The following is a 14448-nucleotide window of genomic DNA, read 5'->3' as shown; positions in this document are numbered from 1 at the left end:
ACACTGTTGCCATTTGATGTATTCTACATTCCACATCTGGAGACGTGCAGTGTCTTCCGTGGGCCAAACTACTCCTTGTCCTGCGTCTTTGCAAGCGTTACAGGCCGACAAGGTTTGGTCTGTTTTTTCAAGTGTCCCAGTGTGATAGCATGTGACCTAGAGGGCTGAATAGAATGGCAAAGAGAACCTGGAGCGCTTTGTGTTCAGTGCACAGGTTAAGTGACAGAACTCAGACCACCTCAGGAGGGGTCTGAGTTCACTTGGAGTGTACACATATGCGCAAGAAATGCTGAGTCTCCGCTCTGAGTCTGTTTAGAGGGCTCATAAGGACCAAGTGTGAGAACATCCTTCACACAACTTATGCTGCTTAGGTTGAGTGAAAAGGTCAAGTTGAACTAAATTATTCTGAGAATATGGAGTCATGAATTGTCACATATACTCTATAGATAATCTGTTAAACATCTATAAATAATAAAGTGAAATAGTTGAACTGTTACAGCACAACTACAGCTATTGCGATATCGCAAATACCGTCCAAATTAGGTGTTATCCAGGTTTTTCTATCATCTAATTTATAAAAAATAAATTAAAGAAAACAAAACCTACACGCCATTACTCCGCTATATCTTTACATAGCAAATAGTGCTTTGCTGCTATATTAATGCTCTGAATGTCATATGCAGCACCTTTAAAATCGTTTTAAAAACCTACTCCAGGATTCCCAGCAGGCGTTCAAACTGTTTGAGCCGGCATTCATTTCTCCATCGCAAAAATATCATGAAGGGAACTGCAGTTTCACAGAAAACATTTTTACTGAAAAGCTAATAAAAAGGATGTTTTGCCATGTTTTGATACCTCTTTTTATAAAAATGGTTCTTACACCTCTGCTGAATGCATTCCAAAATAAAGAATGTATTTACAGCACAAAGGCGTCGTGTCGGTTTACTTGAGATGTCAGAGTAATTTTTTTCTCACCTTTTCTTTCCCCCACAGGTTCGCACAAAGTTGCGAGAAATCGAGGAGCAAGTGAAGGAGCGAGGCCAGGCGGTGGAGTTCAGGTGGTCGTTTGACAAGTGTCAGGAGACCACAGCAGGTTAGGCTTCTTTATCTCTGCGGAGACAGACTGTTTACAGCTCACATAACAAGGTCAGTGTTTGAAGTGATGTCTGTAATCTGTTGCCAGGCTTCACCATCGGGAGGGTTCTCCACACCCTGGAGGTGTTAGACAACCACAGCTTTGAGAAGTCTGACTTTAACAACTCACTGGATTCGTTGTACAACCGAATATTTGGGTCAGGCCAGAGTAAAGATGGCCATGAGGTAAGGATCGATTCACCTGCCTTCTCTCCATTTTTATTATGTATAAAGCATGAAGTAAATCTGGAGATATAAATGATATATATGTATGATATATAAAAAGAAATGTTGGAGCTGCAAAGTGGATTGAAAAGTGTGAGTTTTGTTCTGCAGTGCTGTTACCTTGTAATAACCGATCACCAGATTATAAATGTGGCCACAAGCTTCTATTTTTAGCCCCATTGTCTCATAACGCATGTTTCTGTCCAGATGTCACCAGATGATGACGCAGTGGTGACCTTGCTTTGTGAATGGGCCGTGTGCTGTAAGCGTTCTGGCAGGCACAGGGCCATGGTGGTGGCCAAGCTGCTGGAAAAGAGACAGGCTGAAATAGAAGCAGAGGTAAGAGACACGCTGTCCTCTGTGAGCTGCTGCCACATGTTTCTGTCCCCTGCTTGTTTTCGACAACTCCAGACTAACAGTTTTAGTGGTAATAAACTTAATTACATCTCTTTCGCTCTGGTTTCTAATCGACTAAATCCACTCCACCACAAAAATCTCTTTTTCTGTTTGGCTGCATTTATTTTTTCAGTGGATCAGTCATATTTTCTGCACATTTATATTCCACCATGATGGTCTCAGTGCAGATTCGAAGCCCTCATCACACTGTCAGGAATATAAAACTGGCCAGAAAATATTAAATGTATTTAATCACATTTGTTTGATTTTGTTTTGTCATTAAATTATTTGTGCATAATAATAATAATGATAAATACCTGAATTTAGATACTGATAACGATACCAAAGGCCCTTTTTGCATAACATTTTCATGGCATTGGAATTGCAAATCGCGAAACATTAGTACAAAAACTCTGCAGAGAACTATATATCTGCACTATCAGAAAACCCCATCAAATTAAGAAAAGACAACAAGAGTTGGCCGGTTGCTATGGTTACTATGCAGAGTGTTTGATTGAGAATTTATTGAGAGCACCGAAGGGGATTCACACCATCTGTTTAAAGAGCCGAATGACCGTCATTGTGATAAAACAAACGGCAGGCTGTATTTGCTTGATTGAAAACCGGAGGAGTGTTGATGTGAAAAGGTTGTAACATGTTGTTTATGGACCCTCTCTTCGACCCAGTGTTTTCAGGGCTTTGAGCCACTGCTCGAACTCTGTTCTAAAGACACAAGTGTAGTTTCTTAAACTAGTTTCTTTGCAGCTCTCCCAAGAGAGCTGGAGGGACATTCTCCACGCACGTTTACACTATGATGGGAAAGAAATAGGCAAGCCATTGTTTGTTTGAGTCAGGGTGTGGACTCACTGAGCTCCTTAGGAGAATAGACAGCCAGAGATGGGCTACGTGAGTAAACCACAGGCGATCTATGCCTGATAAGCAACATCAGACAATGGAATCTGTATTGCTATCGACGTCACTCTGATATACAATGAGTGAATTACGCCAGTGTTGGAACCTGATATTGAATCGTATCGGTCCCAACTCTAAAAATAACAATGCGCAATAAGTGAAGTGAAGTGAACTAGAAGACCTGGTTTTGGTGTCCTCTGGGGTGGCTCTGGCTCTGAATACACACACCTTGTTAAGAGGTTGCATGTTTAAAAGGGGCTTGTCTCAGATTTGACTGTAGTCGTCTTGACTTTGGCCCTGAACATCAACCTCTTTATCCTCCTGAGACTCAAACTTTTGATTGATATGCATTTTTAATTTCTTCTAGCTATTTTGGGGTCACTAGGACCTGATAAGTATAGAAAAACAAAATATTGTCAACAATAATTGAGTTCTAATGTTCTCAAACGAGATGACAATAAAGTCCCAATGTCCTCAAACGAGTACTAACTAATTAACAGCGTCTTAGCTTGTTACTGTTGCTAAAATTGGTCAAATTTGTAGCCATACCAAACTACAAACATTATTAATCATAAATAAACAAGTTTCAACCATAATATGTGATCAGGTTTTGGACCTTGTCCACTTTTGTGTTGGGATCAGCTGCAGACTGATTTGGCAGAGATGGCTGCCATCTTGTTTTTACATGGATTAGTGTACTGTCTTCTTACTACCACTGGATGGCACAAAAATGTCCACAAACGAGGACAGCAGGTCTAAGTTAAGTAGAATGAAGGATAAGGTCAAGTAAATCCAAAATATGACGTCCTCATATGAGGACACAGGGTCTTGGGGGGATATGAGTCAGCACAGTGCCTAAGTTTTACAAATCAGCAGCTGCTGTGTGAATAAATGTAATCAGTGGTTTAGTTAGTAACATTATCTAAACCTGAAATTAACAATCTCAAATCCATAAGCTTGTTTTCTTGCTTCCACATGACGGTTTGCACAGTATGAGTTACTGCTGGGATGCCATCAACACACCCTCCCACATGGCAAATAATGAAATCTTATACCGATCCGAAGGAAAGCTTTTAAACAGGTTTTTTACATTGAGCACTCAAAGGCTGTTTGCTGTGTGTTTTCTGGTGTGTATTTGTTTGCAGAGGTGTGGTGAGTCAGAGGTGGTGGATGAGAAGGGCTCCGTGTCATCTGGCTCCCTCTCGGCTGCCACGCTACCCGTCTTTCAGGATGTGCTGCTGCAGTTCCTCGATACTCAGGCCCCCACACTCAGTGAGTCTCTGTTTTTTTTTTCAGCTGTGATTCTCAAATGTGTCAGTCTAGATTTGATATTGAAAGAACTTTATATCTTCTTTGTCTTTGCCTCTTATTTCATTACCCAGTGTGTATTTATGATAAATGATTTGGCGAGGGGAAACCTGGTATTCAATTGTTCAAATCTTTTTTTCCTCTCTGCAGCGGAGCCTGGGAACGAAAGTGAACGAGTGGAGTTCTCCAACCTGGTCCTGCTCTTCTGCGAGCTCATCCGTCACGATGTCTTTTCCCACAACATCTACATGTGCACGCTCATTTCCCGTGGTGACCTGGCCTCGGACTCCCACCTGCCGCGCCCGCGCTCCCCCAGCGACGAGCCCTCCGATGAGTCAGAGCGCAAGGAGCAGGACGCGGGCAGCAGTGTCAAGATGGAGGCATGTTGGAGGCATCTGTTGTTGGTGTTGTGGAGTGTGATGAGTCATTTGTGCAACAGTACAAAGTAGCAGCTTGGTGTAGAAGGGTAACATAAGGTTATTGATCTGTTCAACAGGATACCGGTCTGTCGGAGTCGATGGAAATCGATCACAACTCCAGTGCTAATTTTGACGAGGTACACACAGCATTTAACGCCTTATATTTCCTTCCACAATGCATGCATAAATATTGCTTGCAATCAAGTGATATTTGTATGATTATAATCGCCTTTTTGGAAATTTGGAATTCCTCATGTACCCTGAACTAAAGTCATTTAATTTGCCTCGCAGATGTTCTCTCCGCCGATGCACTGTGAGTCAAAGGGGAGCCCCTCTCCCGAGAAGCCGGCTCCAGAGCAGGACAGCAAGGCCGGCTGTAAGGACAAGGGCATGGACCCCGCCTTCCCTCAACTGTATGAGCAACCTCGCCACATTCAGTATGCCACTCACTTCCCCATTCCTCAGGTAAGACAGCTCACAGCTTGGCATTTAAAAACAACCCAGAAAAATACTCCTCTGGGTGGTTATGATTTAGTTTCCTTACAGCTTTTTCTACACAGCAAGCCTGTCAGCCATGTTTTCTGTTGTCTTTTTCACACATGTGTAATTGCAACCCAGAAGAGTAATTTTGTGAGCAGTGTAGCGAATTTTTAGGCTTCAAGTCTATTTTCTTTTGCTTTACACCTGTAACTTCAGTGACTCTGTATTTGGCTCTTAGTGCTGCCAAAACACAGGTGACCCACAGCCAACACTGTGCCTGAAGGCAACATGTGTAGACAGACAGGGGACTCAAGCTGCTGCTCTGTTAATGTGCTGATGCAGCTTTGCAGGCGTTTCAAACATTGTTAGACTCTAAAAGATTTTGCACCTGAAAGTTTTGATGAGAAGTCTGGTAAAGCTTTGGCAGTTCTATAGCATGACTGCTTTTAGTGGATGGTGATCTTCATTTCCAGAGAAATAATGCCTGCTGAATCATTTAGATCCAGCCTGGAATGTTGAAATGCTTTTAAAAACACAGAACTCATAATTATGAAATTAGGATTCGAGGAAATCTTCCTCAGTCCTTGTCACATCTGTCTGGCCCAAATTGTTATGCCTTTGTGCCACAGATAGCTGTGTCTGTTATGTTAGGTCTGTTTCAGGTAAGTAGCGAACTTACCTACCCATCCCTGTGAACATGATATCTCAAAAACCTCAAAGGAATTTCTTCAAATTTGACACAAACGCCCACTTGGACTCAACAATGTACTGATTAGATTTTGGTTGTCAAAGGTCAAGGTCAATGTGATCTTGCCTGTCTCATACTTGTGAATGCAACATCTCAAGAATGCCTCGAGGGAATTCTTCAAATTTGGCTTAAGGGTTGGCTTGGACTCAAGGATAAATTGTTTGGTGGTCAAGGGTCAAAGGTCAAGGTTGCCGTGACCTCCATCCTATTCTCACAACAGCTTGTGGGAATTTCTTCCAATTTGGCACAAATGTTCACTAAGACTCAACAATGAAATGATTGGATTTTGGTGGTTAAAGGTCTAAGTCAGTGTGACCTTGCATATGTTTCGTTCTTGTGAAAGCGATATCTCAAGAAAGCTTCAAGGGAACTTATACAAATTTGACACAAACATCCAATTGGACTCAACAATGAACTGATTCTTTTTCGGTCATCAAAGGTCAAGATTACTGTGATTTTGTCTGTTTCATTCTCGCGTTTTCTCAAGAATGCCTCGTGGGAATTTTTCAAAGTTGGCACAAATGTCCACTTGGACTCAACAATAAACTGGTTATTCTTTCATAGTCAAAGGTCAAAGTCACTGTGACCTTGTCTGTCTCATTCTTGTGAATGTGATATCTCAAGAACACCTTGAGGGAATTTCGTCAAATTTGGCACAAACGTCCACTTGGACTCAACAATGAAATGATTGGACTTAGGTGGTCAAAGGTCAAGGTCACTGTGACCTTTCATCGGTCTCATTCTCGTGAACTTGATATCTCAATAACACGTCAGAAATTTTGTGGACGTAGGTCAAAGGTCAAGGTCAGTGTGAAAATGTTTTTTGGCCATTCATCAAAGATTCATTTTCTAATTATGACAAAACTTCACACAGATGTCTAATAGGATAAAATAATAAAAAAGGATGACATTTTATATCCAAAAGGTCAAAGGTCATCTTCACTGTGACAACATAATATTCTACATAAAACACTTTTCTGGCCATTATTGAATTACATATCTCAGCAACAGAAGGGGAGATACTTGGTCAGACTCTGAATCGGTGACGCTAATCTTAAAACTGTGCTGACTGTAAAGATCATCTCTGCTGTCGGGGGGAAGATGTGATTGAAGCATCCATGTTTTATTACAGACATTGATGTGAACTTTAAGAGAAACTTGACTGGTGCGCAGAGGCATACGACTGCGGGATGGTAATTCTAGTTCATCTTTCTGTGCTGCTGAGGTTATGAGGAGCATCCACTTTATGAGGCTCTTCCTGTCTCTTTGTCATTTCCTTCAGGAGGAGAGCGCCAGCCACGAGTGCAACCAGCGGTTAGTGGTCCTGTACGGTGTGGGCAAACTGAGAGATGAGGCGCGACACACCATCAAGAAAATTACCAAAGACATCTTGAAGGTGCTGAACCGCAAAAGCACAGCAGAGACAGGTAACTGGGTTCCTCATTTTTATCAGCCTTTGACTGATAGCGTAATGTCCTGTTTTTCCCATTTAGTTACGTTTTACATTACCTTAGCTGCAGGCATGCAGTTTGTCTGGCGGCAAACTGCCATATAAGATTACGATTCAGTTTCATTTCACCTACTTTTCATGTTTAATGATGAAAACGTTGTCATAGAAATTGCTTTAAAGTTTTGATATGTGTCCGCCAGTTTATTGGCTGTTTCTGTTTTTTTTTCTCTGCGGAGAAATCCATGTATATCACATGAAAGATAATGTTTTGCCAGACAGCAGTTTGGAACGCAGGAGCTTTATCATGCTTGTGTGTTTGTAAAACATCATTCACATGCAGGATTTCCCACTGTGGCCATTCCAGCTGTTATCTTCCTAATAACTCTTCCTCTTTGAATACGTTTCATTTGTATTCCCTTTCGTCTGCCCTTCTTAAAAGAACAAGCGTTTTTTCCCTTTCTTTATCGACCCCTTGGGGGATTGCATCACTCAATCTTCTTTTCACCCAATTTCTATGCTAACAGCCCTCATCTGTTCCCAGCCACTTTATCTCCGATACATGTGACCTTATTACGCTGATTTAAGGTTTTCAGAGTTATAATTGCATAGATTGGAGCGTTTTGTGTCACCTTATCACACTCCTGCGAGCTGATGATGACCTTCAGCTCACAATTGTGTTTCTCTTACATGAAAAGCACCGTTTTCCTTTTTTTTAAAAAGTGCCTTTACAGCAGTGTCCTTTCCACTGAAGCTTCAAATCGAAGGAGGCTGGAAATAAGATAACAGACCATTGGCTTAACTCGATTTTACGGCTGGCCTGTTCGGCAGACTGGAAAGAATACCACTGACTAGTTAGGAGTCGCTGCTCCTTCTCTTATATTTATTCTCCTCTCTTTCCCACATACGCAGGAGGTGAGGAAGGACAAAAGAGGAAGAGGAGTAAGCCGGAGGCCTTTCCCACTGCAGAAGATATCTTCTCCAAATTCCAGCACCTCTCCCACTTTGACCAGCACCAAGTCACCTCCCAGGTCAGACCAGGAAACTTTACTCAGTCTAATGTTTGAGTGTGTAGGACTAAGTTCATTTTTGGGGAGCCGCCACAGGGTTTATTAATGCAAATAACTCCAGCAGCCTAAAACAGAAGACCTCCCAAGGTGACTCATTTGAATGTAAATGTGATTTGAATATATTTTGATTTCTCTTGAGAGATGTCTGAATACAATTTGAATATATAATGCACTCAGGTGACTGTCACTTAAAAACATAGCAGAACATAATGCATTTAGATTTCTCAGTAGTAGAGGTTGTAATGGAGAATGTAGTCGATCCTAAATTCAATACTGTCAGTAATAAACAACATGAAACACTTATGAAAATAATGTATAATTTAATTTGCATTTTTAAGTGCCATAAATGTAAGATAACAGCAATCCCAGGGTCAAGTTTCTATGGAGCAATACAGATTTTAAAATAGTTGCCCCATTTGTCATTTAATAATTTATTTTTATCTAGAAGAGCAACATTATGGATGTGCTAGCAACCATGTTTGTTGTAAAGGAATAGTTCATAGTTTTATTTGCTTTTTTGTTGAAAGTTAGATGAGAAGATTGACACCAATCTCATATGTGTCTGTTGAATATGACGCTACAGCCAAGAGATGGCTAGTTTAGCTTAGCATAACAAAATCAGCCAACAAGCAACTCCAAAGCTCACAAATTAACATGTTATGTCTCGCTTGTGTAATCTGTACAAACACTGAAAGGCACAAATGAGAAGATTTGTTTTTACAGGGGTTCTGTTTTGGTCTATTTTTCTTAGCATCATGGTGTCTTGCAATTAAGGCAATCTAACTGGGTTTCTTTTGCTAAATTAAGCTAATCACCTGCCGGCTGCAGCTTCACATTCAACAGACGTGTGAATCCACAAAGAATGGATTGCCGCTGCTAATAGCACCATGAATTACACATCTTTTGCAACTGCTATCTTTACTGTCTCATGGTTTAATTCACAAAAGATACTGTGTTAATGATACAGCAGCGCAAACACACCCATAAAATTTTGCATCTGGTTGCAACTATTAAAGTGGCAAAGTACAATTGTTGCCTTTGTGCCACCAACATAATTTTGGTCTCAGTTAAATCACAGAGTGCTGCCTTAATTAAAGTCTGAGCCTAACATCTCTTATAAATGCATTTCAGTTATCACCAACTCTCTGAACTCGCTAATTTCACTGTAACTGTGTGTGTCTATTTGCGCTGATCTTTGTGAATCCCACTCATTCACATTAAAAGGGGCCAATTTTGCGGCAAATATATGCGTATTACCTTATTTTACATGCAAATAGCACAGGAGCATCAAGGCGCTATTTGATGGGCAGCGCAGTTTGAAGAAGAAGAAGAAGATATACTTTATTAATCTCTGATCTTTTTTCACTGTGTTGTCATACACTCAGACCTGAAATAGGCACACATGCACAAACAGGACCTATAAATGCATTAAATAGAGAGATGTCAGAGCGAGGGGGCTGCCTTGGACAGGCACCCAGAGCGTTTGGGGGTTTGGTACCTTACTCTAAGGCACTTGGGCAGTGACCAGGAGGCGAACTGTCACCTCATCAGCTAACAGTCCACACTCCATACTTGGTTTGGACGAGTGCTTGAGCTGGCGACCCTCCTGTCCCAACCCAAGTCCCTATGAACGGAGCTACTGCCGCTCCCACTGCTGTAAGGAGTGCATTTGACCCTTTGCGAGTGCTTTGAGAAATTACACACCTTTTTGTGTTTTGTGCAGCGCAGTCCTTTTGTGAATTTGCCCCAGAAAGTGGTGTATATAATCTAACTCACAGCAAGAAAGTGAATAGGTGCATTTCTGAAAATGTCAGTCTGAAAGGATACTTTTTAAAATATTAATAATTCAACCATTTAATAATAATAATAATAATAAAGCTTTATTGCAGACACAGGTCCATATAACACAACATACAGTATAAATAGTATAAAAAAGGAAATACAAAAAATTGTGCATATTATAAAATATACAAGCTATTGCACCAATGCCATCTCAGCCTAGAAGTGAATCTATAGCAGCTTTTCAGGGGGCTGACTAGGGCTTCAATTATGTGGTTCTCTGACTGTCTTAAGAGTGCCTCACAGGTTGGGACTCTAGTGGACACGAACAATTGACTGGCACTATGCCACCTAGGGACACAAAGCAGCAACCTCATTGCATCATTGTATGCTACCTTGAGCCTCTGCATACTCTTTTTCTTATAGTTTTACTGGCAACTTAGCCCAAAGAAGTGAAGTAAACCTGTTCAGCATGATTTAATCGGTTAATGGAGAACATGTTGTTGAATCTGTTATCTGGGTTTATAGAGGAAAAGCAGAGAGATATTTATTCAAGCTTTATGACTGGAAAACAAAGTTTAAATGGAATGTGTCCTGTTTCTCTCCCTCAAATAACAAAATTTCCAGCAACTGACAAAATATTTTGGCATTTCGTGAATGTTTCTGCTGCTTTAAATTGGCTGTCTTTGAGCTCTGCTGAATGACGGCATGTTATTGTGGTGCAGCCCAGTGTCAGGACAGAGGCTATAAACGTTGTTTTTTTGCATGTTACTGATGTCTGACATTTTGTTTGTGTGCAGGTGTCCAGGAATGTGCTGGAACAGATCACCAGCTTTGCCTTAGGGATGTCTTATCACCTGCCTCTCGTCCAGCACATTCAGTTCATCTTTGACCTCATGGAGTACTCCCTCAACATTAGTGGCCTCATAGACTTTGCTATTCAGGTAATGTCATCACTAAAAGGATAAATCCAGATGAATCTCTCTTAATTCTTGATCGCTAATAAAATCCATTGTCTGTGTGTGTCTTTTAGCTTCTGAATGAGTTGAGTCTGGTGGAAGCCGAACTGCTGCTGAAGTCGTCCAGCCTGGTGGGCAGCTACACCACCAGCCTGTGTCTGTGTATCGTAGCTGTGCTGAGGAGGTACCACTCCTGCCTCATTCTCAACCCTGAGCAGACAGCGCAAGTTTTTGATGGGTACGTCACTCATGTTCAGCAATAGGATCCCTCAAAATCTCAAAAATACATTTCATTAAGTCATGCTTAGAATTTAATGAGTGGCCCAAATACAGGACTGGTGTGCTTTGGTTTTGTAGTCCTTACTGTGAAATGAACAGAGATTGAATTCCAGCCCTAAAGGGATGTTTACCAGCGCGGAGAAATGAGTGAAACTTCTAATTAAAGTAGTAAAAAGGATGTTTTGGGTTGTAACGGCAAATTAAAGAATTGCTGTTGGTTTGCTCTCTGTGAGCCTCATCCGACTGTCTTTAATGAGGATTTTTATTGTCTCAAGAATGCTGACTGGGCTCTTAGTTCCTGAAAAGCATACCACGAGCAGTTGTTTGTGATGCTGGTAATTTAGGAGTTTTAGCTGATTCTGCAGCTGCACTTGAAAGTAATTTCGGATTAAAGCATTAACTAAATGCCTTAAGTGTTAAAGAGAAAGAAAGCTTATATAAAGCCTGACCTAAATGTAATTAAATCTAAAAGTAGTGCTTGTACACAAGAGTCTTTATGCTAAGCTAAGTTAGCCAGCTGTCAGATGTAGCTCCATAGTTAACGTACAGACATGAGAGTGGTATCAGTCTTCTTATCCAACTTTTTCTTTAAAGCATGTAGCTCATTGAGTTGTTGCTGATTCATGTGTGTAAATGTGTTCTCAGGTTGCGCATCGTGGTGAAGTCAGGTGTGAACCCGGCAGACTGTTCCTCTGCTGAGCGATGTATCCTGGCCTACCTGTACGACCTCTACACCTCCTGCAGTCACCTCAAGAACAAGTTCGGGGAGATTTTCAGGTAGAAATAATCCTAACCTATTTGAAAATGAATGTTTGACCTTAAAGAGGACCTGTTGTGTACACTTTTAGGATCACACTTGTATTTGGAGTTTCTCCTAGAATGTGTTTACAAACCACATTTGCTGCGTCCGAAATCGCGTACTACGCACTACATCCGCAATGTGTGTACTGTCGTTCAACAAACTTTGTGTACATTACAACAGTAGTATGTATCTTTTTGGATGCACTGCTCTGTAATTACCACATCACTTCCTCAGAGCCTCTGTGCCAGTTGGAGACATGTAACTATGGCAACTCGTGCCAGTTTCAATTCTACTGCTAATTTTAAAACTGTCTTTCACCTAGCAAAGTGAAATCTTACACTTGTTACGTACTTAGACTTAAACTGAAGGGTTGTTGACATTACGCAGCTGTCTTGGTCGCTGTCCGTTATGAACATTGTCCTTTAACGCATTGCATTCTGAGACATTTGTGACGGCGTAGTATCTAATGCTTGTAAACTGAATATTTCACCCAAAGTAATGTGCAGTTCACGTACTACTGGTTTCATATTAAGGTTTTGGACAGACCAAAAAAAATCATGCATTGTTTTATCCTGCTAAATAGCACGTTAGTATAGAATTTCGGACACAGCTAATATATCCCTCATACTGTCTGTGCTGAAACACCTGTATCCACCCTGTGTCCAAAACGCTGCACTTTAGCGCCTGTCTCTTGGAGCCCCCCTCCCCATAAGGCCAGTCTGCTCTCACTGTTCACCATTTCGAGGTGTTCCGCAGTCATTTAAGCCAGGAGAATGACTGTAATAGAGTGAAGTGACACTTTCTACTGTGAAAAATCACCAATAAAAGCTTCTAAACCAAAATCATAACCAGCCAGAATCAGGTAGAAATTTACATAATCGGCACGGAAGATTACAGTGGATTGTAGCTGCATGTAGCCATATAAGCTGCATAGTGTTAACACTTGAAGTAGCATGCCTGGAGCAGATGACTATATAAAGAAATCCATCATGAGCTGATGTGATCATGTAGCCAAAGTAGAAATAAATGTTGGAAACATAGTACTCAGAATGGTCTGGAGCCTGAAGTTTCTGCTCACATACATACGTTCACCTCATTTTTTGAAACTTCAACCACATTTAATATGAACATCTGATATTCTAACACTATATAAATGACAATAAGGAAAGGAAATGTGTCAGATAGTGAATCATACTTAATAGAATCCAAATATTTATGTACACTACACATTATTTATGTTTTGTTGCTCCTATCAATCAGGAAAATCCAGCTGTTGTGTTTTTTTTTTTTAAGATATTTTTTGGGGTATTTTTGCCTTTAATGGATAGGACAGACAAGTGTGAAGGGGGGAAAGAGAGAGGGAGTGACATGCAGCAAAGGGCCACAGGCTGGAGTCGAACCCGGGCCGCTGCGGCAACAGCCTTGTACATGGGGCGCCTGCTCTACCACTAAGCCACCGACGCCCCCTGTTGTGTGTTTTTAATCAGCTGTTAACAAACGCTGCCTGTGTTTCACTTTATGTAACTTATTGTTGTTTCCGCATAGTTACCATTACCAACATCATAACCCCCTCATTCTCCTCTTTGTGTTCCCTTCCAGCGAGTTCTGCTCCAAAGTGAAAAACTCCATCTACTGCAACATCGACCCTTCAGACTCCAACATGCTGTGGGATCCTGTGTTCATGATGGAGGCCATCGCCAACCCTTCAGCCCACAACTTCAACCACTCCATGGTGGGCAAGATCCTCAACGACAGCCCAGCCAACCGCTACAGCTTTGTCTGTAACGTGCTCATGGACGTGTGTGTGGACCACAGAGACCCTGAGAGGTGTGTTACTGTTGTTATGATCATGTTTCATGTGTGTATGGATCAGACTGCTTCAGTGTTCTACTGTTTGTTGGATTGTCGTTTCATATCTTGTATTGTACTTTCAGGGTGAACGACATTGGGATCCTGTGCGCGGAGCTGACGGCGTATTGTCGCTCCCTGAGTGCAGAGTGGCTCGGCATTCTCAAGGCTCTCTGCTGCTCCTCTAACAATGGCAACTGTGGCTTCAATGACTTGCTGTGTAACGTAGATGTAAGTTGTGGTTTTGTAACTCTTACTCCTACTTGTTTATAGAACCTACTCTCTACAAACAGGCTTTGACTCTTACTGTTGTTTGCTTGTAAACACTGGTTGAAGGATTTCAGTTCTGTTGCATTTTTGTAACTCATTTTCAATATTAATGCCATGCTCATCTCACAGCATTAATTATAAAGGTGATTTCTGTATTCACATCCCTCAGGTAAGCGATTTGTCCTTCCATGATTCCCTGGCAACCTTCGTAGCCATTCTCATTGCTAGACAGTGCCTACTCCTAGAAGACCTGGTTCGCTGTGTGGCCATTCCATCCCTCCTCAATGCAGGTAAGGATTACTTTATCTCTAACATCCTGATATATCATTGTGAGGCTCGAACTTTTATTTGGTTTGCATTTTTAATTTCTCC

General features: G+C 41.3%; 1 protein-coding gene across 2 annotated transcripts in view; it reads left to right on the top strand.

Annotated features, from left to right (window-relative positions):
• The window catches only part of med12 (mediator complex subunit 12), a 33935-nt gene that overhangs the window by 6749 nt on the left and 12738 nt on the right, over positions 1-14448 (top strand). For both annotated transcript variants that reach the window (XM_050042079.1, XM_050042078.1), the window contains exons 9-23: positions 994-1093; positions 1184-1320; positions 1567-1698; positions 3813-3939; positions 4126-4355; positions 4472-4531; positions 4686-4859; positions 6905-7049; positions 7982-8100; positions 10719-10862; positions 10952-11115; positions 11802-11933; positions 13558-13785; positions 13893-14037; positions 14246-14366. In XM_050042079.1, coding sequence (XP_049898036.1) covers positions 994-1093; positions 1184-1320; positions 1567-1698; positions 3813-3939; positions 4126-4355; positions 4472-4531; positions 4686-4859; positions 6905-7049; positions 7982-8100; positions 10719-10862; positions 10952-11115; positions 11802-11933; positions 13558-13785; positions 13893-14037; positions 14246-14366 — 2158 coding nt within the window. The remainder of the gene's footprint in view (positions 1-993; positions 1094-1183; positions 1321-1566; positions 1699-3812; positions 3940-4125; positions 4356-4471; positions 4532-4685; positions 4860-6904; positions 7050-7981; positions 8101-10718; positions 10863-10951; positions 11116-11801; positions 11934-13557; positions 13786-13892; positions 14038-14245; positions 14367-14448) is intronic.

This window comes from Epinephelus moara, chromosome 4 (assembly GCF_006386435.1).
Source record: "Epinephelus moara isolate mb chromosome 4, YSFRI_EMoa_1.0, whole genome shotgun sequence".
NCBI lineage: Eukaryota > Metazoa > Chordata > Actinopteri > Perciformes > Serranidae > Epinephelus > Epinephelus moara.
This window is presented reverse-complemented; position numbering and strand designations above follow the sequence as displayed.